The sequence below is a fragment of the Equus przewalskii genome, chromosome 5, assembly GCF_037783145.1.
Source record: "Equus przewalskii isolate Varuska chromosome 5, EquPr2, whole genome shotgun sequence".
Taxonomy (NCBI): Eukaryota; Metazoa; Chordata; class Mammalia; order Perissodactyla; family Equidae; genus Equus; species Equus przewalskii.
The window spans coordinates 26,756,863-26,783,534 of NC_091835.1; the positions used below are offsets into that span (position 1 = coordinate 26,756,863).

General features: G+C 44.9%; 1 protein-coding gene across 3 annotated transcripts in view; it reads left to right on the top strand.

The window, feature by feature from the left end:
- The window catches only part of FARP2 (FERM, ARH/RhoGEF and pleckstrin domain protein 2), a 110,261-nt gene that overhangs the window by 57,723 nt on the left and 25,866 nt on the right, over nucleotides 1–26,672 (top strand). For all 3 annotated transcript variants that reach the window (XM_070620293.1, XM_070620292.1, XM_070620291.1), the window contains exons 8-13: nucleotides 4,134–4,281; nucleotides 9,040–9,135; nucleotides 11,417–11,580; nucleotides 11,915–11,983; nucleotides 12,512–12,569; nucleotides 15,345–15,600. In XM_070620293.1, coding sequence (XP_070476394.1) covers nucleotides 4,134–4,281; nucleotides 9,040–9,135; nucleotides 11,417–11,580; nucleotides 11,915–11,983; nucleotides 12,512–12,569; nucleotides 15,345–15,600 — 791 coding nt within the window. The remainder of the gene's footprint in view (nucleotides 1–4,133; nucleotides 4,282–9,039; nucleotides 9,136–11,416; nucleotides 11,581–11,914; nucleotides 11,984–12,511; nucleotides 12,570–15,344; nucleotides 15,601–26,672) is intronic.

Sequence of the window (26,672 nt, forward strand, 5' to 3'; positions counted from 1 at the left end):
GTGAGCAGCCAGAGGAAGGAAGAGAGCCAGGAGCGTGGGGGCCACAGACCCCAAGGGAGAGTGCTTCAGGAAAGGGACCACAGCTCCCACCAGCTTGGGCTTGGTGACGTGCCTGTCTGTGGGCCACGGCAGCTTCAGTGAGGTTCCGGGTAGATGCCAGGCTCAAGTGCACTGAGAGTGAGGTGAGGAAATGTGACAGATCTGTGAGCAGTTATCTGGAGGAGCCTGCCTGTGAAGGGAGAAAGAACCGTGCCTCAGGGAGGACTCGGGGCCCTGTGCATGTGTGTTCATGTTCGCAGGGGCACTTTGTTCATGTGTATGTTCATGTGTACATGTGTTTTTGTGTGTGCGCTTGTGCCCGTGTGTTCACGTTCATGTATGTTGCTTTGTTGTATACACGTGTTCATATGCATGTGTGCGCAAGTGTTCATATATGTACAGGCCGGTGTGCTTGTGTGTGTTCATATGCATGCCTACGTGTGCATGTATGTGCTTGTGTATGTCTTAAGGTGGCTGCTTTAAAAACTATAGACGGGGGCCGGCCCCGTGGCTGAGTGGTTAAGTTCACACGCTCTGCTTCGGCAGCCCAGGTTTTCACCAGTTTGAATCCTGGGCACAGACATGGCACCGTTCATCAGGCCATGTTGAGGCGACATCCCACATGCCACAACTAGAAGGACCCACAACTAAAATACACAACTATGTACCAGAGGGCTTTGGGAGAAAAAGGAAAAGTAAAATCTTTAGAAAAAAAAAAAAACTATAGACAGGCAGTAAGAGATGGAGAAGTCAGATGATCTGCTTTATACAGGAATAAAATTGGACTCTTTCTGAGGGAGTACAGAATCCCTGAGCATGGCTCTCTGCCTCTGGGTCTCCCAGTTGTAATATGCTAACTTTGTCCACCACAGGCATCAGAAATTTATTACACCTCGTCTATTTATTTTAATCATTCTTTTTGTTTAGGTTTTTTAAAAATAAAATCCTACCTTCATTTTAATTAAGATAAATTTTTTACATAGTTTATAATTCTCTTCCTTGACCCACTGGGAGCACCCTTGTAATCACTGAATAAGATATTCAAGAAGTGTTTTTCTTGACTTTTACCATATTTCTTTTGGATCTTTGAGTTTGCAGAAAACAATTTGGATGCTGGTCTCAGTCTGTTTAGGCTGCTATAACAAAATACCATAGACTGGGTGGCTCTAAGCAAAATAAATTTATTTCTCACAATTCTGGTGGCTGGAAAGTCCAAGGTCAAGGCACTGGCCAGTTTGGATCTGGTGCGAGCCCACTTCTTGGTTCATGGACAGCTGTCTTCTCGCTGTGTCCTCACATGGTAGAAGGAGTGAGGTAGCTCTCTGGGGTCCCTTTTATGAGGACACTAACCCCATTCGTGGGGGTTCCACCCAGTCACCTCCCAAAGGCCCCACCTCCTAATACTATCACATGGGGGGTTAGGCTTCAGCCTATGAATTTTGGGGGGACACAAACGGTCCATAACATTCCACCCCATCCCTCCAAAATGTATGTCCTTCTCACATGCGAGATACGTTTATTTCAGCCCAACAACCCCAAAGTCTTAACTCATTCCAACATCAACTCAAAAGTCCAGAGTCTCATCTAAATCAGATATAGGTGAGACTCCAGGTAGGGTTCATTCTGAAGCAGAAGTCCCTCCCAGCTGTGAATGAGAGAAACCAGACAAGTAATGTGCTTCCAAAATACAGTAATGAGACAGGCAGAGGATGGGCACGCCCATTCCAAGAGGGAGAAGGAAGGAAAAGGTGCTGGTCCCAAGCAAGTCCCAGACTTAACAGCAAATGACACTCAACTTAAGTCTCAAGAATAGTTCTGTTTGGCTCATGCTCTGCCCCCCACGCCCACTGAGGTAGCAGTGTCACCCCAGAGCTCAGCGGGACAGCCCTGCAGCAGCTCTCTGCAGTGGCCCACCCCCGCCACGCCAGGGCTCTCCCAGGTAGGCTCATACTGCAGCTCCAGGCAGCCCTGTCCTTAGAGGCAGAGGCACTCTGGCCCAGACGGGAGGGGCAGCCCTGATCTGAACTGCATTCAGGGTCCATCTTCCATTGTCCTGACTTCTGTTGAGATGACTGATCCATATTAACCACCCTAGCGGACAGTCGGCTGGCCATACCCTTAGTGTTCTCATTTTTTGCAATTTTTGGGACAGGCTGAGGATTTTCCAAATCTTTAAATTCTGCTTCCTTTTGCTTAACAATTCCATCTCTCAGTCATTTCTCTCCTCTTGTGTTTTCCTATAAGCAACCAGGAGAAGCCCAGCTGCACCTTCAGCACTGCTTAGAAATCTCTGCAGCTAAACGTCCAGTTTCATTGTCTGCAAGTTCTGCCCTCCACAAAACACTAGAACGAGAACACAATCCAGCTAGATTTTTTGCCACCTTATAAAGAAGACGACCTTTTCTCTGGTTTCCAATAACATATTCCTCATTTGCATCTGAGATCTCATCAGAATGACCTTTACCGTCCATATTTCTACCAACATTCTGTTATGATGGCTTAGATATTCTCTAAGAAGACTGAGGTCTCTCTGCTGTCGTCTTTTTTTTCTGAGTCCTCACCAGCCTCACCCTTAACATTCATAGTTCTCCTGTGTGCCTCAGGACTCTTCCAGCCTTTCCCCAGTACCAGGCCCAGAGCCGCGGCAGTGTCACTGGTAGCATTTCACATAAGCACGTCTTCCAGATTAGGGCCTCGTGGAAAGCACTTGTGTCACAGACCAAGTGTTCCTTCTTGTTGATGATGGTTTATTAACATGTAAGTTAACAGTCAGGTGGCTGTGTCAAATTAGTCAGAGAATGGAAATCCCAGGGATGGAATAACCAAACTGTTGTGTGAGTCCTCAAAGAGCTGAACTCAGGCGTGTGGAAGGAAGAAAGAAAGAAGTTGTCGTGGGGCTAGCCCCGTGGCTGAGTGGTTAAGTTCACGCTCTCTGCTTCGGCGGCCCAGGGTTTCACTGATTTGGATCCTGGGCGTGGACATGGCACCGCTCATGAAGCCATGCTGAGGTGGCGTCCCACATGCCACAACTAGAAGGACCCACAACTGAAAATATGCAATATGTACTGGGAGGCTTTGGAGAGAAAAAGGAAAAATAAAATCTTTAAAAAAAATTTTTTTTTTAAAGTTGTCGATGGAAAATCCCACATGTGGGGTTCAGGCTTTGAGTGGGGTGCTCCTGACGAGGGCACTCTTGCCTTTGCCCAGCTGCGCCTCCATCTGAATATCACCTTCCCCAGGCTGTCGGAGCACTGCCTGCCTGGTTCCTTTCCTGGTAGCAGGACTGCAGACTGAGGACTTCAGAGACACACTGCATGTGGGAGCCCTTTATGTGGGCAAAACCAATTGTGTTGGTGAGGATATTTTTATTCAGTGTCATAATTTCATTCTTATAAAAATATATTCTGGCCCCAGCCCCGTGGCCAAGTGGTTAAGTTCGCGCTCTCTGCTTCAGCAGCCCAGAGTTTCACAGGTTTTGAATCCTGGCCGCAGACATGGCACCACTCATCAGGCCACGCTGAGGCGGCATCCCACATGCTGCAACTGGAAGGACCCACAATAAAATATGCAACTATGTACTGGGGGGATTTGAGGAGAAAAAGCAGGGGAAAAAAAGAAGATTGTCAACAGTTGTTAGCTCAGATGCCAATCTTTACCCAAAAAAAGTATATTCTAATGGTTAGAATTGTACCTTATAAAAATAGTTTTTTAAAGTGTTGAAATGGGTTTAATGAGATACTACTGTTATTTATGGGTATTTCATCTATTTATCGTCTGTCTCTGCATTATAATGTTTGCACGTTACCTTGTCAGTGTTAAGAACAAATTAGAAGGCTGAGCATCTGTGAGTACAAAAGAAACCTCCTACCCATTAGGAAATGGATTACAGAATAGAAGGAAGTAGACAGAGTCTTCTGTCTGTGTGTGCAGTGTGTTGTATTTGTTGCAGACAAATGGACATATGTGAACAGTCTACCCTCTAACACAGATCCTCCATCACTGGTCTGTTTTCCTGATCACATGTGTGATGTGTTCTGGCTCTTTCAGAAGTGAAGTTGTTTCCAGTGCTGTGATCATGCTGTCTTTTATTATAGGGGCCAGACGCCTGCTGAGTCGGATTTCCAGGTGCTCGAAATTGCCCGAAAATTGGAAATGTACGGCATCAGGTTTCACACGGCTTCTGACAGGGAGGGGGCCAAGATTAACCTGGCTGTTTCCCACATGGGTGTCCTCGTGTTCCAGGTAGGGAGGGCCGGGGAGCAGAGGGCAGGGGTGTTCTGTGGCTTGGTGGGTTTGCTTTACTGTATGTTGGTAAATTTTTGTTCTGATGAGTAAGGTCTTGGCTTTGGAGGAGGAACTTTGCATGTCATCTGATCCAACCTGTCACCTAGTAAAGAAACTTTCTTGCCTTTGTCCTCGCTGTCACAGAGCCCAGTGCCGCCCTAGAGCACCCAGTCACATCCCCCTGTTCCTTCTACTGTTGAGCCGAAGGCTGCCCCCTTAGAACCTTAAAACAAGACTCTGGCTCTTCCCTGTGGAGCAGGCTCCACACCTCTGGGCAGACCTGCTGTACTCCGAGGTCTCTGCAGTGGGCCGTAGTCATTTAAGAACGTGAGATAGAAGAGACTGGAAAATATCAGAGGGCATTGCTTGTGGTAACAGCATGGTCTTGTGGAGTTTTTATGTTAGTGGTGTTAAGAGAGGCAAATAGTTACATAACCAGTTCTAAGTTCTGTTTGTAGTTAAGTATACATGTCCTGGGGTTTGTGGTATTGAAGAGTCTGAAACAACTGCTGGAGAGCAGGCCCTTGGCATCTCCAGAGACCGTAGGTGAGGCCAAGTCCTCTGTTACCCAGACTGAATGTGTCCACCTTCTGCTCTGAGCCCCCTCCTGGGAGCTCCGTAGCCACTCGCCCCTGTGAAACTGCACTTTGAGTTGAACGTAGTGATCCTGAACAGGCCCGCTCAGCATGATGCGTTGTGGGAGGCTGCATACTTGGAGTCTGGCACCATCACTGGCAGTAGTGGGTCTTTGTACTGTCAGCACCTTTGTTTTTCCATGTGTTTGTTTTTGCTGACGAAGATTTTTTGCTGAGCAAACATCTGTGCCAATCTTCCTCTATTTCGTATATGGGTCTCCACCACAGCTTGGCCACTGACGAGTGGTATAGGTCTGTGCCCGGGAACCAGGCCCGGGCCACTGAAGCAGGGTGGGCTGAACTTAACCACTAGGCCGTGGGGCTGACCCCCTAACTGCTCTGCTTTAAAAGTGCTGAGTCTCAAAGTCTGTCAGGTCAAGGTGAGGGTGCAGCAGAGGAAGGCTCGAATTGTCCTCAGATTTTGTTTATCTCTTTTGATTTGTGACAGTGGTTAAAACCCTGGGATATAGTAATTTTTTATTTTGACCAGAAGAGAAAGTGGAAAGGCAAGCAAGCAGCTGGAAACAGTCAGTCTTTCCTGGGAGGACGTGCACTTTCTCCACCTCTTTTGCAAGCCATCAACTTTTTTTAAAAATTTTTTTATTGACATTGTATTAGCTTATAACATTGTGTAAATTTCAGGTGTACATTATTGTATTTCAGCTTCTGGATAGACTGCATCATGTTCATCACAAATAGTCTAGTTTTTATCCGTCACCATACACATGTGCCCCTTTACCCCTTTTACACTTCCCCACTCCCTTCCCCTCTGGCAACCACTAATCTATTCTCCTTATCTATGTGTCTGTCTGTTTATCTTCTACATGAGTGAAATCATGGTTTTGCCTTTCTCTGTCTGACTTATTTCACTTAGCATAATACCCTTGAGGCCCATCCATGTTGTTGCAAATGGCACAATTTTGTCTTTTTTTATGGCTGAGTAGTATTCCATTGTATACATATGCCACATCTTTATCCATTCATCCATTGATGGGCACTTGGGTTGCTTCCACATCTTGGTTATTGTGAGTAATGCTACAGTGAATGTAGTGGTGCATAAGTCTCTTTGAATTGCTGATTTCATATTCTTTGGATAAATACCCAGTAGTGGGATAGCTGGATCATATGGTATTGCTATTTTTAATTTTTTGAGGAATCTCCATACTGTTTTCCATAGTGGCTGCACCAGTTTGCATTCCCATCAGCACTGTATGAGGGTTCCCTTTTCTCCACATTGTCTCCAACACTTGTTATTTCTTGTCTTGTTAATTATAGCCATTCTGATGGGTGTGAGGTGATATCTCGTAGTTTTGATTTGCATTTCCCTAATAATTAGTGATTTTGAACATCTTTTCATGTGCCTGTTGGCCGTCGGTGTATCTTCTCTGGAAACATGTCTGTTCATATCCTCTGCCCATTTTTTGATCAGGTTGTTTGTTTTTTTGTTGGTCAGTTGTGTGGGTTCATTAGATATTGTGGAGGTTAACCCCTTGTCAGATATATGATTTGCAAATATTTTCTCACAGTTGGTGGGTTGTCTTTTCATTTTGTTGACGGTTTCCTTTGTTGTGCAGAAGCTTTTTAGTCTGATGTGGTCCCATTTGTTTATGTTTTTCTTTTGTTTCCCCTGCTTGAGTAATCATGGTTTTCGAAAAGACACTGCTAAGACTGATGTCAAAGAGCATACTGCCTATATTTTCTTCCAGGAGTTTTAAGGTTTCAGGTCTTACATTCAAGTAAGTTGACTTTTTTCAGCCTCTGCCCTGGGCACATAAACAACGTCTAGAGTTGAGAGTTCAGTTGTGAGCGCTTTGTTTCCTTTTCTTGATGTTTTGTGTTTGGGATGTTTTGTTTTGTTTTGTTTTGTTTGTTTGTTTGTTTTGAGAACATAGTTGAGGATCCTCCAATGTTTTACTTTGAGTGGAAAGTAGAGTAACTTAGTGTTTGGGCAGTATTTTGGGAGCTTCAGTTCTCATGTAGACCCTAGCATTTTATCTTGGCTTTGAGGACATCTCTTAACTCAGGAATTTTTTTAATTGACATATAGTTCACATACCGTAAAATTCACCACTTTAAAGTATGCATTCAGTTCTTTTTAGTCTATTCACAGAATTGTGGAACCATCACCCCATCTAATTCCAGATCGTTTTAATCATCTCCCCTCCCCTCCTCATTAGCAGTCACTCCCCTGCCCCGAGCCTGATAGCCACTGATCTGCTTTCTGTCTCTCTCCATTTCCTTCTTCTGCACAGTTCATATAAAATGGGACTATACAGTATGTGGCCCTTTGTGCCTGGCTTCTTTCACTTGTTTTCAAAGTTGATCCATGCTGTAGCATGTTCCGGTGCCTCATTCCTTTGTATGGCTGAAGGTTTTTTTTGGTATCTCTAAAGGGAAAACATTCCTTACCTTGCTGTTCCCCATCTCGGTTTTGCAGAAAAGAGTAAATGGTCATTATGGTCAAGAGTGAAATAGAAAATGCCAGGAAACAATTTCAAGCTTACAGAAAAGTTACAAGAACAGTACAAAGAGCTCCTTCATCGAGACCCCTGTGTAGATTTTACCCGTTGTCCCAATCTAAGATCCAACGCTGTGCACAGCTGTTATGTCTCTCTAGCCTCTCGGTCTGCGACTTTCTTCCTTCTTTCCTGGATTCTCATGACCTTCGTGTTTTGGAGGATTAGAGGCCGGTCATTTTCTAGAACGACCATAATATGGGCTTGTCCAGTACTGGCTGATGATGAAACCCAGGCTAAGCTGCTTGAGTGGGTAAATCTCAGAAGTGGTGGTGCAGCCTGCGAGGCCCATGGTGTCCATCCATCCCATTGTTGGTATCAACACTGACCTCTTAGTCAGATGGTGTTTGACAAGCTTCTCTACTTCTACTCAGTTTTATCCTTTAATTATTTTTGAGATGACGTAAATATCCATACCTCATCCCACTCACCTCCTCCTTGGGTTATTCTGATGGTTACCAAATGACAGCTTTTTAAATTCCTTTCTTTGTGTTCCTGGAAAGGTTTTCTCCCATTTAGTTTCTTTATGTCACCGTGGACTCATGGATTTGTATGATAGTTCCAATTATAATAATCTGGGTTATAATCTGATATTTGATAATCTGTTGTTGTGATTATTTATGCTGATCTTTAAATTGTTCCACATTTGGCTGTTGAGAATCCCTTCAAACTGGCTCATGTGTCCTTTTGACATACCCCATCACTTTTGAGCATTTGTGTACCGTCTTACACAACAAGATATTCCAGGTTCATTTTGTACTTTGCCTGCTTTGCCCTAGAATACCAAAGATCCCTAGTCTTTTTAGTGAAGAGTAGTATTTAGAAAGCAAGATCCATGTACTAGATAATGCCCATTGCTTTTTGGGGTATCAAGAATTTGCCTCATTAGCTTCAGTTCCAGTCCAGAACCCCAGGACGCATTCTAGCTTTCCTTTTGTCCTTCAGTGAGAAACCCAACTCTGCTCCCAGCCCTGCCTGGCCACCACCATTGCCCCTTCCCAGCCACCCTCTTTGCAGATGTGGGCTTCAAAAAAATGTTTAACGTTAACATTGATAAAAAATAGTTTATAATAAAGCTTTATCAAAGAAATCAAGTTATCGGGGCTGGCCCCGTGGCCTAGTGGTGAAGTCTGGCACACTCAGCTTCAGTGGCCCGGGTGTGCAGTTTTGGACCCCAGGCCCAGACCTACACCACTTGTCAAACCATGCTGTGGTGGCATCCCACATACAAAATAGCGGAAGACTGGCACAGATGTTAGCTCAGGGCGAATCTTTCTCCAGGAAAAAAACAGGAAGATTGGCAACAGATGTTAGCTCAGAGCAAATCTTCCTCACTAAAAATAAATAAATCAAGTTATCTTTCTAAAACAGATAGATTAGTGTGTTTAGTATTGCCGTTTTAATTCAGAGTCATTCCAGATATAATTGTAAAACATCAAGTGGGTTGGTGCATTATCTGGCAAGGATATAACTTAAATATTCTCTGTTTCATGACAAAGTGTATGTGCGTATGTGTCTATCTGTCTGACAAATGTGTTACTAAGTGTCCATCTCTTGAATTTCAGAGCACCACCAAAATTAACACTTTCAACTGGTCCAGGGTTCGTAAACTCAGCTTCAAGAGGAAAAGGTTTCTTGTCAAACTCCACCCAGAGGTCCATGTAAGTATTATTTTGAGCACCTTTTAAATTATAAGAGAATTTATTCTGCTAGAATATTGGGATTTTTAATTACTTTGTAAATCATTTTGGCGTAATACACACAGGAGTTGAAGGGCAGAATGCAGGATTGGGTCAGGAAGGGCTTTTGGGTCTTCTGCCCAGCAGATCTCACCTTGAGGGTGCAGCAGCATCCCTGGGGGGGCTGGTTCCACCATGATCGCTGAGTCCCACCCCAGGTTTCAGATTCAGCAGGTCTGGGGTGAGCTTGAGCATGTGCACGTCTCACAAGCTCCTAATGGCTGCTGAGAATGCTGGTTTATTGCAGCCTCTTTGTGCTCCAGGTCATGAAGCTGAAACACGGAGTGGTTCACTGGAGCCTGAAGCCCTACAGCACACTGGTGTTAGAGCCTCTGTCCAGAGGGAACCGAGGCGTTCCCCGTGTTCTCATGTATCTTTGATTCAGAAATTGACCCATAAATAGCTCTAATTGAAGAAGTCTTGATTTTCAGAAAATAAATATTCCTTCCTTTAGAAATTGTCAGTAAATAGAGTAATAATTACATATGAATTTACTGAAATTAGTAAAAATGGAAAAAAGTAAAGATCTGTACTATCTGATAGTTGGGAAAAAATCCAGTACTTCAAACTATTCAAAGATGTTCAAATTGTTACATTTCCAATGTACAAAGGAAGTTAGGAAATAAAAAGGAGATTAGTAGGGCCAGCCCAGTGGCATAGTAGGTGGGTTCACATGCTCCTCTTCAGCAGCCCAGGGTTTGCAGGTTTAGATCTGGGCACAGATCTACACATTGCTCATCAAGCCACGCTGTGCTGGCATCCCACATGCAAAAATAGAGGAAGATTGGCACAGATGTTAGGTCAAGGACAATCTTCCTCAAGCAAAAAAGAGCAAGATTGGCAACAGATGTTAGCTCAGGGACAATCTTCCTCACCAAAAAAGAAAGAAAGAAAGAAAGTAGATTAGCTGAGCCACCATGGGGTTGAAGCTTAAGAGGCTATGTCAGCTTAGACACACTTTGAGTAGCAGCAGATTTAGAGCCCTGGACCAATCTAGAAGAAAGGCTTTACCTAAGCTTTTAAAAGGCACTTGATTAGCAAGGGCTTTTCTCAAACACCAGGTTCACGTGCTCTCTGTGAGTATGTTTACTTTTGGGAGAAGGTGTGAAAGGATGGCTTGTTTATTATTCAAATAAATGAAAGGAAAGTATAAGGAATGCCAAAAACATATACAAAATACAAGTAAAAGGCTGCTTTTTTCTCTGTAAGTAAAAAATGTTTCTGGAGATTATTCTGAGAAGATAGAGAAGGAAGAGAATCGCTGCCCAGTATATCCAAGCAACTGTTAACTGGAGTGGCACGACGGTCAGAGCTGTGTCTCTCCACACTTGGCATTAACTAGAGTGGCACGACACTCAGAGCTGTGTCTGTGTCTGCATGTGGCCAAGTTAGATTGTATATCCCTAAGCACTTAGATTTTTAAGACTAAACATAGGAGTCCAAGTATTAAAGTCTTTCTGTAAGTAATTTGGTAAGTGTATATCAAGGTTCAAATGTGCATTGTTCTTGAGCTCAGTATGACATTTTTAGGAATTTATCCTAAGGATTGACCATGAGCAATAATGCAATAGTTTCTTCATGGTGATGTTTGTGAGCCTGAAAAACTCATACCCTGGACATCCAAAACACACCCCTCAAAAAACCCACAGCAGGGGCTGGCCCCGTGGCCGAGTGGTTAAGTTCGCGCGCTCCGCTGCAGGCGGCCCAGTGTTTCATTGGTTCGAATCCTGGGCGCGGACATGGCACTGCTCATCAAACCACGCTGAGGCAGCGTCCCACATGCCACAACTAGGACCCACAACGAAGAACATACAACTATGTACTGGCGGGCTTTGGGGAGAAAAAGGAAAAATAAAATCTTAAAAAAAAAAAAAAAAAAACCCCAGCAAAATGGTTCAGTACTAACACATAAATTCGTTGACTGGTGTGGAAAGATGCCATCATTTGCCAGGTGGGAAAAGATTACAAAGGTGTACTTCCGAATGTTAGCAGTTGTGTCATTGCAGATGACTGCCTTTTTTCTGATATTTCTGCAATGAATGTGTTTTCTGCTCTTCAATGGAAAAGGAAGCAGAAGTCTTTATATACAATTTTCAGAAAAAATATCTTCCTAATTTTGAATTTTGAAATAGCCTATTGTCTGAACTGCTTCCTAAATTTTATTCTCAAGTTAATTACTTGAACGTTTGTATTTTGTTTCTAGGGACCTTACCAGGACACCCTGGAATTCTTGTTGGGTAGTAGAGACGAATGTAAGAACTTCTGGAAGATTTGTGTGGAGTATCATACCTTCTTCAGACTTTTTGATCAACCTAAGCCAAAAGCGAAAGCTGTCTTCTTCAGCAGGGGCTCCTCCTTCAGATACAGGTGCGTGCGCCACGCAGCAGGCGGGGCTCTGGCTGGTTTGTAGAACTCAGAACGTAGATATCCCTAGTCAAGAAAAGAACGTTGGAAAACGTTTCAGAGAATTACATACAGAATGCAGCTATTGTAAAATTAGAGAAAGCGTATTGAATAAATAGTGGAAGAAATAGACAATAAAAACTGTATTTAGAGTATCGGTTATGCTTATTACAAAGCATGGCTTTAAGATGTGTATGTAAATTTATGAGAAAGGATGGGCAAGTCTTTGCCTTTGTGAAAAGTAATGCTGTGAATTACTGTTGACTTTCTTCTTTAAAATGTGAACCTCTGTTCACAGTGGGAGAACTCAGAAACAGCTAGCAGATTATGTCAAAGACGGTGGGATGAAGAGGATTCCATATGAAAGGTAAGCTCTGTGGTCTTTATGATGTAAGTGCATGCTTTTAAAATTAATACTTTAAATATTTTTAACCTTTATTTGAATAAAAGTTATTTCAAGTACATAAACATGTATTTTGACGCTTGCGTTCTGTTTTTTATTTTTGTAAAGATAGTGAATTTGTAATATCGTTACGCAGTTATTGTCTATGGACACAGATACTACTTTTTAATCTCCAGTCTGCATAGCTTAGTTTATATATAATGTTTTATACATAGTATGATAAACTTAGAATCTGGAAATGCATTTTGTTTCTTTACATGTGGAACTTTTCCTTCAGTGTAGGGGAGGATTGTCCCCCTTGTGGGACAGCTGTGTTTGATTTGAATTCCTGTTTTCTGTGACCCTGCTCATTTCTAGTTAGATCCTTCTGTCGTGTTATCAGAGTCTTAGCCACATGTATGTGGGTTTGCTCATGGGCACAGCACATGCCGCTTCAGAAACAGGTCTCAGCACAGGAAGGCTTGGTGGCTCATGCTTGTTCTCTGTTTGCAGGAGACACAGCAAGACTCGGCTGTCTATCCGTGCTCTGACTGCGGACTTGCCAAGGCAGGTTAGTCCTTCCTGTTAAAACATACACAGTATTAATCACCTGCACCCTCTGGAAAATAATCTGGCAATGTTGTAACAAGAGTCTTAAAATTAGTTGTGTCATTTACGCAGCAATTCTAGTCTTGGGTCCCTGTTTGCAGAAAAGAGTCTAAAGTAAAGAGAAGTCTGTGCATTCAGATGCACATCACAGTGTCATTTGTGACACAGAAATCCTGAAAAGCACTGTCTCTGCTGGGTGATTCAGCAGGAGTGTTCGGTGTGTCCATATGATGGACTACTTGAAAACCATTAAAAATCTTGTTTTAGGAGAATAGTGCATGACCAGAGACACATTAAAAATTTATTACTAAGTGAAACTAGCAGGTTGCAAAGCAGCCTGTGTAATATCCTCATTTTTTTGTTTTTGTTGTTGTTTGCTGAGGAAGATTGGCCCTGAGCTAACATCTGTTGCCAATCTTCCTCTTTTTGCTAAGGAAGATTCACCCTGAGCTAACACACGTGCCAGTCTTACTATATTTTCTCTGTGGGTTGCCACTGACAAGTGGTGTAGGTACATGCTTGAGAACTGAACCTGGGCCACTGAAGTGAGTCACACTGAACTTAACCATTAGGCAACAGGGCTGGCCCCGATCCTCATTTTGATTTAAAAAGACAAATAGGTGTACAGAGATGAAAGGCTGGAGGATGATTCTAGGCAATTTTTTATTACAGTGGACACATACTGCTTTTTGTTGTCAGGAAAACTGAGTGAATATTACTTTTATATAAGCTTGAATCAGTGTTAAATGCCAGCTTAAGGAAGTGATTTACTTATTTAAGCTGTATTCACTGAGTGGGATTTTTCACTCTTACGTTAAGGGTAAAAAGCAGGAGACAAATTTACATCTCTATGTGTTTGACGTGATTACATCTATATTAAAACAAAGACGTACACACAGGCACACACGAATACTTCATAGGAAAACATGACAACAGTGTCCCAAAATGTGATAGCAGCAGTTCTTTGCCCCTGTGCTGGGACCCGGTGGCCTGTGTTTCAGTCCACTCCACTATAATCCCTTCCCGTTCATGTTTGCATATTAACTTCCACATGCAAGCTCTTTTCATGTAATATTATATCATAACTCTTTCCTCATGCAGCTATATAGTTTCTTATTTATAAATTATTTCTGCACAATAGTAATTTTTGTCGACAATTTGTAGTTTATCCTGTTAAAGTATTTCCAGAAGCTACAGTTGTAACTCATATATTAAAGCTCATATGTCCCAAACTTTTTTTTTTAAGATTTTATTTTTTATTTTTCCTTCTTCTCCCAAAAGCCCCCCAGTACATAGTTGTAGATTTTAGTTGTGGGTCCTTCTAGTTGTGGCATGTGGGATGCCACCTCAGCATGGCCTGATGCATGATGCTAGGTCCACACCCAGGATCCGAACCGCTGAAACCCTGGGCCGCCGAAGCGAGCATGCGAAGTTAACCAGTAGGCCACGGGGCCGGCCCCCAAAACTTTTTTAAAAATAAAAACATCCTTTAACTCTTGTAGATATGTTTCCTATTTAGGAATTTCTTGTTAAATCAATTGAAATTAAAGAATTTATTTTTGTTTCTTTAACAACATTCAAATTTATAAATAGTCTAAAATAGTCTGAATAGTCTAAAAATTACATTTAAGCTTTCGGTTCTCTGATATTGTCTTTTAAAAGCCACAAAAGAATATTGAATATGCTTGACTGATTAAGAAAAAGTGATATGATAAACATTTGAAAATAGATTAATCTTATGGATTGTGAGCTACTATTTTGTTTCTAAAACATTGGTGGCTATGCATTCTATCATTGAATTTGTTTGTATTGCATACTGTTCCTTGCACAGAAAGTTATTCCATACTGTTTGGTTGTATTTTGGTCTACCACCCTCTCAATCGTGTTGTGTGTGTATGTGTGGTATGGGGTTTTCTGGAAGCAGGCTGTGTCTCAGTGACACATGAGAAGTGACATAACAAGTGGAGAGGGCTCACTCCATGTCCTTGTGTGGGACTGTGAGTGGGGACATGGTGCAGGGCACCGTGGGTGTCAGTAATGCAGTGTGGCCACTTGACTTCTCTGGCCACTGCTCTCCAGCAGATCCTCCTGTTCATGAAGCTCTCCTCACTCACGCTTTGGGCTACTCCAGTGCTTTGGAAATGCTCAGGGCTCCTGTGCCACTGGTGTTGGCCAGGAGCATCGTAGGCAGAGCCCTCGGCCTCCACTGCCTCTGTGAGTGCACTGATGCACTCCATCGCTCCCTGGCGGCCCTCTCTCCGATGGAGGAAAGCTGAGTGCCGCAGGACTTGGGCATGTTTTTCGCCTGTGGGCACTTTGCTTTAGGATCTTGTGAGCTGAGTGGAACGGCTCACTCCCTCTCTAGCTGTCTTTTAGCCCTTAGGAAACATTCTCATGCAACTTCAAGGTGACACGGGATGCCAAGGAGACATGGAGTGCACATGGCTAGGTTTTAGTGATGGAGATGTACTTTACTATAAACATTTAATGCCATAAGAGAAAAAAATGGAATTATGAGAGATTATCAACAAGTGATCCTGGGTCCTTTTGAAATCCTGTCTGTATTTACAAATCTTGAGTTCTAAAAGGGAAAGTCTGCTCAATTGCCCTTCTTTGTAAAAGGTGTGATAGAAATCTGTGAATGTGCTAATTTGGGCCCAGTTCTCTTTGCAACTTTCTAATGGTAATTTGTAATTTTATGTGTTCCTTTTTTTCTTTTCTTGATTTTGATCCCCAGAGCATCTCATTCACCGAGGGCGTGAGGACTTCTGCATCCCCATCTGCAATAAATGCCTCCTTCTATTCGGTCCCTACCTCCCCTCTGGCCCCTCCTGGCCCGCCTGATTTCAAGGACAGCAGCGGCTCCCTAACGGAGCCCCAGGCTCCCGACGTCAAGAGGCCAGCTGCAGAGAGGAGCAGTGGAGCAGCAGCCGAAGGCCCTGACTCGAGATGGGCCCAGCCCCCCGGGGCCCCTGCGCTCCAGCCTTGTCAAGGTGTTGGGTTTTGTCATGTTGTGAGGAGTTGCAGCCCCAGCAGTCCTGTGGGGCAGAGTGGTAGCCCCTTAGACCTAGATGCAGGGGGGGCCAGCAGGGAGCTCAGAGCTGCTGGTAAAACCGACTGTGGTGAGGCTGACTTGACCGCGGGCTCATCCCCCTCCAAGGGGGAGTACCTGTGTGGGCGGCAGAGCAGTGGGGGGGGCACTGTTTTCACATTGACAAACACCCAGCTGCAGGTGTCCGAGGAGTTCATAGATGATGATCCGGCAGACATCTCTTTCTTTGCCGGAGGCTCTGAGGCATTTTCTTTCCCTTACAGCGGTTTAGCCCTGCAGGCCCCTCTGTGTGGCCGCCCCGGGTCTGCCCAGTCCAGCCCAGACAGGTACTCTACTGAGGCGGTCCACATGAACGCAGAGCATGGGTTTGAATTTGAGGAAGAGAGTGACTTTGGTGGCAATGTGCACCCCTCAGACACTTCGGAGCTGTTTGAGGTGAAGGCACAGGCCAGCCTGATGCAGAGCCTGCTGAGCCCCTCTGAGACCAGCTCGCTTAGGAACAACCAGTCTGAGAACAGCTCCCTCAGCAACATGCCGCTGCACAGCGGCCTGTCTGTGCACACACCCAGCTCAGCCAACCAGTCCGAGGCCAGCTCCATGGCCAACTTCCCCGCCTGCTCGGTCCGCTCCGAGTCGAGCTCGGCCTTCCAGTTCTCTGACATCATCGACCAGTTAGAGCAGCTCAGCTACCCGCCCACCACGGCCGAGGACTCGAGCAGCACAGACACAGACTCCTGGGGCTCTGAGGCCCCAGCCCCCCTAGACGTGAGCCTTTTCTTCAGCAACCCTTTTGCACAGACAGCTGGAGAGAGAGTCATTTTCGATTTGCAGAATAATGTAAAGAATTTGACTCCAGGAGAGCAGACAGATAAAAACCCATCTTGAGCACGCCCAGGCCCCCTCACAGGATGACCACTCACTCTGCAGTGAGAGCTCCAATTGTTAGCTTTAGACAGAGAGGGTGATTTTGTGTTTGTGCCTAGATATTCTTTTTTTTTCCTAATTCTCTGGTTGATTATTCTGTTTTGAATGTCAAAGAATTGAAACTTTCACTTGGAATGATGTTAAAAATTCTGCATCACGTTTAAAATGGATGCATAGTTCCAGCTAGTCCTCCTGGGGTGGCTGATAAATTAGTCTTTGCAGCTTTATTTTTTTGGCACATGCTTTGATTTAACTAAAAACTGGTGCTGAACATTTTGAATGTTACACAGTTCTGATTCATGTTGGTCTTTAATAGAACATGTGTATTATGCCTACTGCTGCTTTTTAAGATGAGGCACGCGGCCCGTGATTCCTGAGGACGGAGGTTTTGTTTAATGTGTACAGCCACTGCACAGTCTCGAGTAAGCCCCACAGGACCCAAGTCCTGGGAAAGGCGGTGGAGGCCGCAGCCTCCTGCATGCCGTGGTCTTCAGCGGCTCACGGCAGGACCCCTGGGACTGCCCAGGGTGTCTCAGTGCCAAAGGCATCGTCCCATTAGTGCCTGTAGACCCAGAACGGGGGCTGTGTTTAGAGAGTGCACTTGGAGAGGCATTGGTTTAAAGGCAGCGTAAGTTTGAACTTTCTTCTATCCAGGTTAATAGGGGGTGTAATAGCTATTTGGTAGCAGAAAAAGCAGAACCAGGTACACTGATTGGCTTGAGATTTGTAGTGTAAGCTCAGACCAGAGAACCGTTTGCTTTGGACTGAGGGAGTGGGTTCTTCCCTAAAAAGGGTAAGCACCCCAGGAACACCCCAGACGGCGAGGGGCTGCGTGCTCATTCTTTCTTATGAATGTTGTTTCTTTTAGGTGAGGTGGTTTGTGATACGCAGTCACTAGTTTCTGACAGACCCTGCCATGGGCATCGTCCGTCCCAAGGGAGTGGGAAAGGTCGCGTGCACAGACTGGCTGAGGTGGCCGTGCCCCGGTGCAGGGACGCCCTCGGTGCTGAGGTCTGCCCCACTCTTGGAGTCGGGGCTGGTGCTCACAGCACAGCCTGGGTGTGTCCGTCTGTGGACACCAGGGGAGAAACGAAGCCATTGCTGTGCAGCCCAGCACCCCCACGAGTACTGGACCCACATAGGCCCTGCACAAACACTGTAGAATTTGTCGGACGAGACCACGGATTAGGTTTTATTTTTTGGGCCTTTGCTTATCCTTTCTGGCCTTACCTGCTAGAGAATACGTGTTTAGAGGTTCATTTCTTCCTGAGTGTCCTGTGGTACCTTGTCCTGGGCAAGGCCCTCGTCCTCTGCCAGGGTGCGTTAGCTGTCGTGCTCACCCGTGCTCAGGTGCCTCAGCTGCCAGAGTCCTCGTGCCAGGCTCAGCCTCTCTTTCCTCGTTGGTGTAGGTTGGCTACCAGCAGGGGTTTGGGCTGAAAGCACTTCCACGTCTGTAGCTGCCTTAAACCTGCACCGCAGCCTGCAGCCTTCTCCGTGCGCTGGTCCACGGTCCTGGGCCACAACGTGTGCGGTCACTGCTGTCCATCCCTTCCTCTTCAGACCTGCCTCCTCGGCACTCCGGAGGCATTCGGATACAATTTCGTGCTGGCTGACTGACATCTGTGACGAGATTGTGTGCCTGTGGTGGAAGGGCTCGTGGTAAATGGGCTATAGTCAGGAATCACTGAGTAGGAGAGTGTGTTCTAGGCATTTTGTTTTTCCCTTTGTGTCACAAAAGACAAACCTGGGGTTTGTGGTGTGGAGAAGTTAATATATGTCACATTTGAAGAGCTTCTCCTAAACCTTGGTAGTCATTTGGGGACTGCCTCTCTCTGTCCATGTTGCCTAATGAATGTGCCTGGTGACGCTCGGAACTAACAAGTGTCCTCTCTCTGTTTTAAGGGAACCAACCCTAGTGTCTGGGCAGCAGGTCAGATGTGGGTGGGTTTGAGCCAGCTCTGCTGCCGGGCTGGGTGCCCACTCCCGGAGCAGCCGGGGCTGTGGGGGGCAGAGAATGCCTCCTCCCCCGACTCAGCGCTGCCAATGCTCGAGCACCTGGCACCCGCCACCCCTTCCTTCTGCTCTGTTCTGCTGCTGTAGTATTTTAAAGTGGGTCCCTGGCATGCTCACGACTCTCCACAGAATCTCTGCATGTGTCTCTGAAGCAGAAGGACACCTTCTGACGCAGCCCCTCACAGACATCGTCATACAGAACTAGTAACCTCTTGGTGTCATCTAACACTGAGGATGTATTGCTTCCGTCTGGCCAGTTGTCCAAGTGCCTGTTAATGTTCGATTTGTTCAAGTCAGGACCCAAACACAGTCTGCTCACTGCATCTGCCTGCCATAGCTCCTAAGGCTCCTTTCATTCAGAAGACCCCCCTTTCATACAGTGGCCTGTGGAAGAACCTGGGCCACTGGTCCTGCCTTGTGTCCCACAGTTGGCCGCCTGTGCTCTTGTCTGCCTGCCCCTCAGGCCTCTGTACCTCCAAGGCTGGGCCTGGAGCTGTGCTGCCCACTGAGCACTCACCCCTCGCTTACCCCAGCCACGTTCCCACAGCCCCGTGTGGCTGGTGCCTCCACGTGGGACAGCGCCGCTCCAGAGCTTCCTAGACGCTTGGTGGACGCTGCTGGAGAAGGTGTTATTTTTAAATTCAGGTTTACCTTTTTGGCAAGATCTGGAGAAATTTTGAATAGCTGTCCTTTTCCAGAGTGTTCATAATATTTTTTAGTTTACAGCTTTTCCTTTATAATGAAATGGTTTATTTAAAAATCAGCTGTGGCTTTCTCTGGAGTTGCTCTCACGGCCCTCCTTCCCCTTTCACTTTTGAGTGGGCTGTAACCCCCACCCAGAGGGAATTCCTTAGAAGCCGGGGGAAAGGGAGCCCGAAGGATGACACTTCCTACTACCAATCATGTCTTTCCCCTTGTAGCAGGTAGCTTAAGCAGTGACATTGTTCTCTTTTATCTTAGTGAGAGATGGTTTATAATAAAGATGAAAATACCCAGGACAGTTCAGATTGGGGCCACCATCCCCTGAGCCAGCATTAGGCTTTCTTCTGTATGCCGTGGCTGTTGTTCTGATCACGTTTTCTTCGAAAGCCTGTGTCCTATGCAGGGTTTGGGAGGGTGGATTCCAGGAAGACCTGGATTACAGGATAAATGTTTGAAGTTGAATGACATTTGCAGACTCATAACCAGCACTTCTTAGCCTGGGAGCCAGTTTGCTGAGAATGTGTAATTGAAAAGTGCCTGCAAAGTGTTGACAGTTTTCCTTAACCTGTTGCTCTTCTTAGCCTTGCATCCAACAGGAGAGGCTCTCCCACCAGCCCTGACGCAGCCAGGTGTGCTGGGCAGCCAGCTGACAGAAGCCCTGCAGCAGTCCACATGGCAAGGCCCCCAGCAGGCAGGGCCCGTTGCCCCCATTCAGTCCACCTTTAATCATACACTCTGTCTGAGGTAGAATATTTATTTTTATTAGTTATCGAGTCTATTTTTGTATTTAAGTTTCCAAAGTCCAGGTATTTTACATAATCCAGTATATGAGTATTTAAAGTCTAACAACAATACAGTTTCATATTAGTAAGATTGACTGCACTAAAATAGGTAATGGTGTGTACTGTGTAGTTTTTAAATCATTGGGTATTAATGTGTGCCTTTTTTATATTAGAAAGAAATTCTCTAAGTATGGAGTTAGGTTAGGATTCCCCTTTTCAGTTAACATATGTTTTAAAAATAGTAGTAATGATAGAGGAGTGGGCTATAAAAATAGTAGACCAAAAAAAGTTTAATATGAAAAATCTTAAAACCTGTTGGTTAAGTCATCCCTATTCTTGTCATTTTGCAAAGTCCTTTTTAGTTGCTTTGGTGTACAAGTGTCTCTTGATTTTCAATGCACGTTCCTCCAGCATCGGCTGTCCCGAAGGAGTAATTGGAAGCATCATGCATGCTGTGGTTATGATCCCGTGGTGCACACACCTAGCACGTGAACCACGTCCCCATGTGTTACATGACATTTGATCCCAATTCCTGTGCCTTCAAGGTATGCTTATTCCCTCCCTGTTATGGAATGTCAAAAAGGAATCCATTGCTAGAACAAAAATGTTAAGGTTTTCTCGGGCACTTAAAGTTGAGAATTTTAGTATCTCTTCTCAAGGCCACAGGGTCGCTCTGCTGGGTTTTGCTTTAGCCATTGTCCTGAAGTTACAGAGCTTGTCACAGGTGGCCACTGTCGGCCCCTCTGCACGCAGCAGCCCATGCCTGAAGTGTCCCTAGTGCTGTCTTTTCGTGAAGGCGTCTGCAGGCCCCTAGGAAATGAAGAGGACAGGAACTGGCATTTCCTTATGCGTTTGAACTGGTTCATTCTTTAAAGAGACATTTATGTTGCCTGGTTTGTGGTACTTATAAATTTGTTTTCCATTGAAATTGCCATTTATAAATTTGCAGATATGTACTAATTCATAATTTTTTAATTGTTTATTCAATAAAATAAGGAAATATCCACTGTGAATTTTTAAATGGGCTTTTTCGCTTTATTTCCCACTACTTGCTTATAGTTTTGATTTACATAAATTAAAGATTATTTTGCATATTAAATGAATCCTTGAAGCAACTACGTATTTTTTTTTCATCTTCACTGACGTCTCTCTCACTTCATAGGCGTCTGAGCAACAGTAGGCACCGTGATGCTCGTCCAGATTGTCTGACTTCAGGTGTGGATGGCGATGCTGTCGGGGCCACGGGGGAAGGCGCCTCCTTTTTCTCAGTGTTAGCTCTCTTTCCGTGCTTTCTGCTCGGGGGACCTGATGTGGCCCATGTGGCCAGCATGCAGAGGTGGATGTAGGTGAGCCTGTGATCTGCTGCTCTGGGCCCACACCCAGCCTCTGAGGCGCTGGCTGGGGCAGCGCTGTTTGCAGTGTTGGGGATGATCCACGTAGTCCTTGGGCTTGTACTGTGCACAGAACACATGCTGGTGGCTTCTTGATTCTGAAAGAGAACATTACCACCTGTTTTCCCCAGTCAGCTAGGACCTACCCTATAAAATCCTGACCCAAAGTGTAGCAGCTGCTCAGATTCTGAACAGGTCTTCAGTCTTCACTCCAGCTCTGAACTTGGGTTTCCCACTCGGCCAACACAAGCTTTCCGCTTCCTCCACAGAACTGTTCACGCCTCTCCAGCCCCGCTCAGGTCTGGGAGTGTATGTGATACTGCCCCCACCTCCTGGACAGTGGCTGCAGCAAGCCTTGTAAAAACAGGTCCCTCCCCTCTCCCCCCGGGGTACTCGGTGCAGCAGAGGGACCTGGGCGGGGGGAGGTGCTGGTTTTCTCCCTGGGGTTTCAAGGTGCCTTTTTGCACCCAGTGTGGCCAGGGGGTGGGAGGCACCTGGCAGCGTGCTCCTCCTGGAGCTCAGCATCTGTGCTCTGCCACACACCGGAGCAGGGCGTCATGGTGTCAGCACAAACTCCCCAGAACCCTGCAGGGGGGTCACTTCCCCACCTAGAGGAGAGGATAGGGAATGACAAGAGCATCAGTTCTCTTCCACGTCACACTCGCCCTGCTCTCTGACTGATGCCACCACTGCCCAGCGTCTCTGCTCAGGGATGAAGTGGTGACATGAGCAGGAGCATCCCCTGAGGAGGAACCTCAATGATAAAGCCAGATTTCAAGAAACTGCTCAAAAGCATCTCTCTACTAGATGTACAGGTTGACCGGTTAGGAGGGTAAGAACTAGATGGCCTTTATATTTGAAGTATGTTAATTCAAATTCCACTTCTTTCCTAACTGAACATCACCTACAGACTTTTTCGTTTATTTGAATGGTTGTTTTGAGGACCCTGCCTCCCTTGCTCTAGTAGTTGAGAAGATCCGTAAGTCACAGCTTCTCAGTTTTAGACAAAATGTCTCACTTATTAGAATAAAGATGCAGGGTGCCCTGGACCACCCATGTGTGTGCACGCAGGGAGAAGACCCACACCTGGCAGGCGCTAATGCAGACAAATAGCCCAAAGTGTGGCTGGGCTGTAGGTTTGGACGCTGGTTTTTCTTAAGGATAGAGTCTTGTTTATTTAGGACAAAACAAAAGAAAAAACTCTGAAAAATGCTTCTTGGGAGCGCCGTGCATATTGATGCCACCCTCTGAACTCCAGGTAACCACAGCCACTTCCACGACTACCTCGTGGCCCCTGAGTGCCAGGCACCCCTCAAAGCTTTGTGGGTGTCTCTTCATGTAAGCCTCATGGCCCTATGAAAAGGGTGCAATGCCTGTCAGATTCTTACCTGCCCTTTGTAGATGGAGAAGATAAGCAGGAGGTGAACTCTGCAAGAATACACAGTAAGAGATGAACTGGTGCTTGGACCCCTCGGCATTAGCCATTTTTCTACCTCCTACTCTTATTTTTGAGCCAGATTTTGTGTAAAAATGACTCATGACATCCTGGTCCAAAAATGGAGCCAGAAACAGTTTTATGCCAGCTCATTAAGCTCACGTTTACCTGGGTTCTTTAGACAGTTCAGCTTTTTCCTTTTCTTATGGGTTCAGTGATCCATTGTTCAAGCTGTTGTTCAAAGAAGGAGTTCCCAGATCTTACACCTTCAAACTTCACCTTGAATTTTCCAAACTGCATCTGATTCTTCCTCCCTATTAGGCAAAAATTTTCAAGATTGTTTTTATAGAATTTTAAAGCAGAGAATTTAAAGGTATGAAATAAAGGTAAGCTTAACTTTTCCTCTAAATGTGATATTTATCTTTTGTCACCGAGTTAGATGAATAAAGTCAAGATGAGCACTGAAGTATAATCCTGGCTTCTTAAAATGATATTTCAAAAGTGAATATTTAGGAATTTGGGGAAATAAAGAAGACTCCGAAGAAAATCCTTTGCCAGAGTTGCTCGTTGACAGTTTGAAGTAAGAATTCTAAATTTTAAGCGGTTTTGAAGACAGTCAAACCTTGTAACATGCAGCTTTGTGGACGGAGCCCGTCTGTGAACACTTGGTGGACAGTGTGTGATCCACTCCAGCAGAAACAGGGAGCGCAGTAAAACATAACTACCACTTGTGTCTATCAAGTTCTAATAATTTAATTTTAGAAACTGAAGAATTTCCAAAAATTCCTTGTCTACAAGTAGAAGAATCGGTCATTCTTGATACCGTGGTGAGATGGCGAAGCACCACCTTTGTGCGTAAGTGGCTACTACAGCAGGGCCTCCGGCCACTCAGAACGACGTTGAATCTTTCTGGCTGCTTTTCAGGAGAGGACCTTGGACACAGCGGTCTGTTTTTACAAATATTTAAGATTAATTCTTTACCATGTCGGTTAAGGCTAAAGATATTCTATGGTACCTACGCTTGATGAGGCATTTTAAAGCTTCTTAAGACATCTGCCTGTTAGCCATGTGCTCCAATATGCATTGCCAGCATCAGCAGGACTTTCTAAGGCAGGGAGCACTGAGCCCAGAGCCCTTTCACTTCAGCACAGGCCAGAAGAGCAGAGCTCGCACTGCGCTAACGTCACTTCTGGAGAGCATGCCTGCAGGGCCACGGCCCGACACTTGTTTTCCTGATGTGGAGCATATGCATTAGTGACCTCACACACGCAGGAGGAAGACGGTGGCCCACACAGGATAGGGCATGGGGACATGTGGGCGCACAGTCAAAGAGCCTCGAGTGTAGACAGGTTACACGTTTACTGCCACTTGCTTGAAAAAATATCTCCCCACAGGTTTATTTACTTTGTCTTGTAGGATCTGTGTTTATATAAAGTAGGTATGACTTATAACATTTTGCTGTAGCTGACAGATTTAATAAAAACAAATGTTTAATGGCAGTTTGTCGTACTTTTTAATCTATTCACTAAATTGTGAGTTGACGATTTTTGTGAAGTACCTATAATGATGTCAAATGATGAATTTTCACCTCCCTAGAACCTGTGATTTATTCCAAATGAGTCTATTCTGAAAGGGGGGGGGGGTCTCCTTTCCTCTGCAAATTCTTTACCGAGGGGTTGTTGATTAGAAGTTGTGTTCTCTTTTTTTTTTTTGGAGGAAGATTAACCCTGAGCTATCTGCTCCCAATCCTCCTCTTTTTGCTAAGTAAGACTGGCCCTGAGCTAACATCTGTGCCCATCTTCGTCTACTTTATATGTGGGTCGCCTGCCACGGCATGGCCTAATAAGGAGTGTGTAGGTCTGCGCCCAGGATCTGAACCGGCGAACCCCTCGGCTGCCGAAGCGGAGCCCACGAACTTAACCGCTGTGCACCAGCCCCCCAGGGAGGCTGTTTTCTAATTTGATGGCCCCAGTACCTGCCTTGGCTGTGGCCTGTTTGCCAACCCCAACAGATCACAGAGCTTGTCATATGATGCTCCAGTGGTAACACCATCTCCTCAAGTTTCACCTTCTGCTCTTTAAAAATAAAGTCAAGTTTTGCCACAAATTTTTGGTAGCCTCACCACCAGTAACTTGCTGTGGGGCTGTCCGTCTTCAAGGGAAGTGCTGTATGGGGTGCTGGAAGACACAAGAGTAAAACAATGAACTTATTTTCATAATCGAGTGTAAAACATCTTGGCTTTCACACCTTGAACAACACAATTGTGAAGAATAAGTAGATAAGTTATTAGTAGCTTCTTGACTTTTTTTTTGTTTTTTATTTTCATCATGTAAAGGTACATCATTATGCAGTTCTGGGCTTATTGGGGACAAAAAGGATTTTGGAGTGCGAATCCTAAATAGCTCATCTTTGGAAACATGCCCCTTCTCTACATAGGGAGTAATCCATGCTCGAGGGACTAGCACAGAGTTCTCAGTTCCAGTTTGATCCTTTCAAAAGTGACCAAGTCCATGTACCTTGGAGTGGGGGGAGAAGGGTGTAGGAATTTTCTGTTATTTTAAGGTTGCTTAGCATATTTTAAATGTGTAATAAAAGCAAATTCTAATAAACTGCTAATAGTTTCATGTTCTTGCGTTGCTCAGGTTTTCTAATGTCAATGAATGTTTCCTTGTGTTTTAAATCCATCTAGTTGTAAGGAATTCCAGAGGAAAGCGCTGCCATCATAGCGTTGATAGTTCATCTCCAGAAGCACCTGGGTGCGTCCCCAAGAGCAAACTGTGGTCTTTGCAGAGCTCGGAATTTGTCAATGTGAAAATAAGGACTTCCCCCTCCAGCCTCAGGCCACGTTGGAGGGCTAACTAGTTCAGCTGCTCCTGCCAGCCCAGGGGGCGGGAAATCGGCATGTCGCGGGTTCTCCGAGAAGTTCCTCTGTGCTAACCTTCCTACACACTTACCTGTTTTAGTCTAAAAAACCAAGTTTTGGTTCTATAAACTGGTCATTGCAGTCGACTACATTTGAAGTCTCTGACCTTGATATAAGAGAGTCTTATTTTGATGCCATTGTGGGTGGAATAAGGAGACAGCACGGGTTCAAGTCAAGTTACTACTATTCCCGCATTTTGTAAGCTGACTTAATCGTGGTTAGAAATAACAGTAGTTTGGGTGTTAAAACATTATACGTTTGGAAATCGAAGGTAAATTTCTGTCTTAAATAGCTTTTAAACAGCTGTTAAATTCCTCCTGTAAAACTCTGCTTTAAAGGTATCTTTAAAATTTGGGATTTAATAGTTACCGATTTCCCATAGAACAACATGAGAAACAAACCTTTAAGAATTAAAAAAAAATAGTAAGAAAGTTTCCTTATTACAAAGTTTATGACAGTATATACCTCATCACTAGCCACCTTAGAACTAGGCCAAAATTTTGGCTTCTCTCCAGTAAAAAGCGAACAATGTTTTAAGGAGGGAAACTAAGTACTAATTACTTTTGTGGTATAATTCTAGAAAACCAAAACAAAATCCTTGTTAATGAAAACTTCAAGGAAGTGGAAAACAGTATGATGAGTGGAGTAATTTTATATGATCCAGTGTTTTTAATGAATGATTAATGATATTGGCCTTAAAACAAACATTTTTTTTTCAGATGTAAGCATTGGTGTGATATCTCATGTCTCTAACCTCCACAGATAGGCCTTTCCTTCTGTGCACACAGAAGGGCCCCCCTCCCTGGTTGTGCCTTCTTCTCTGTCTTGTGCTGCGTATTTTTA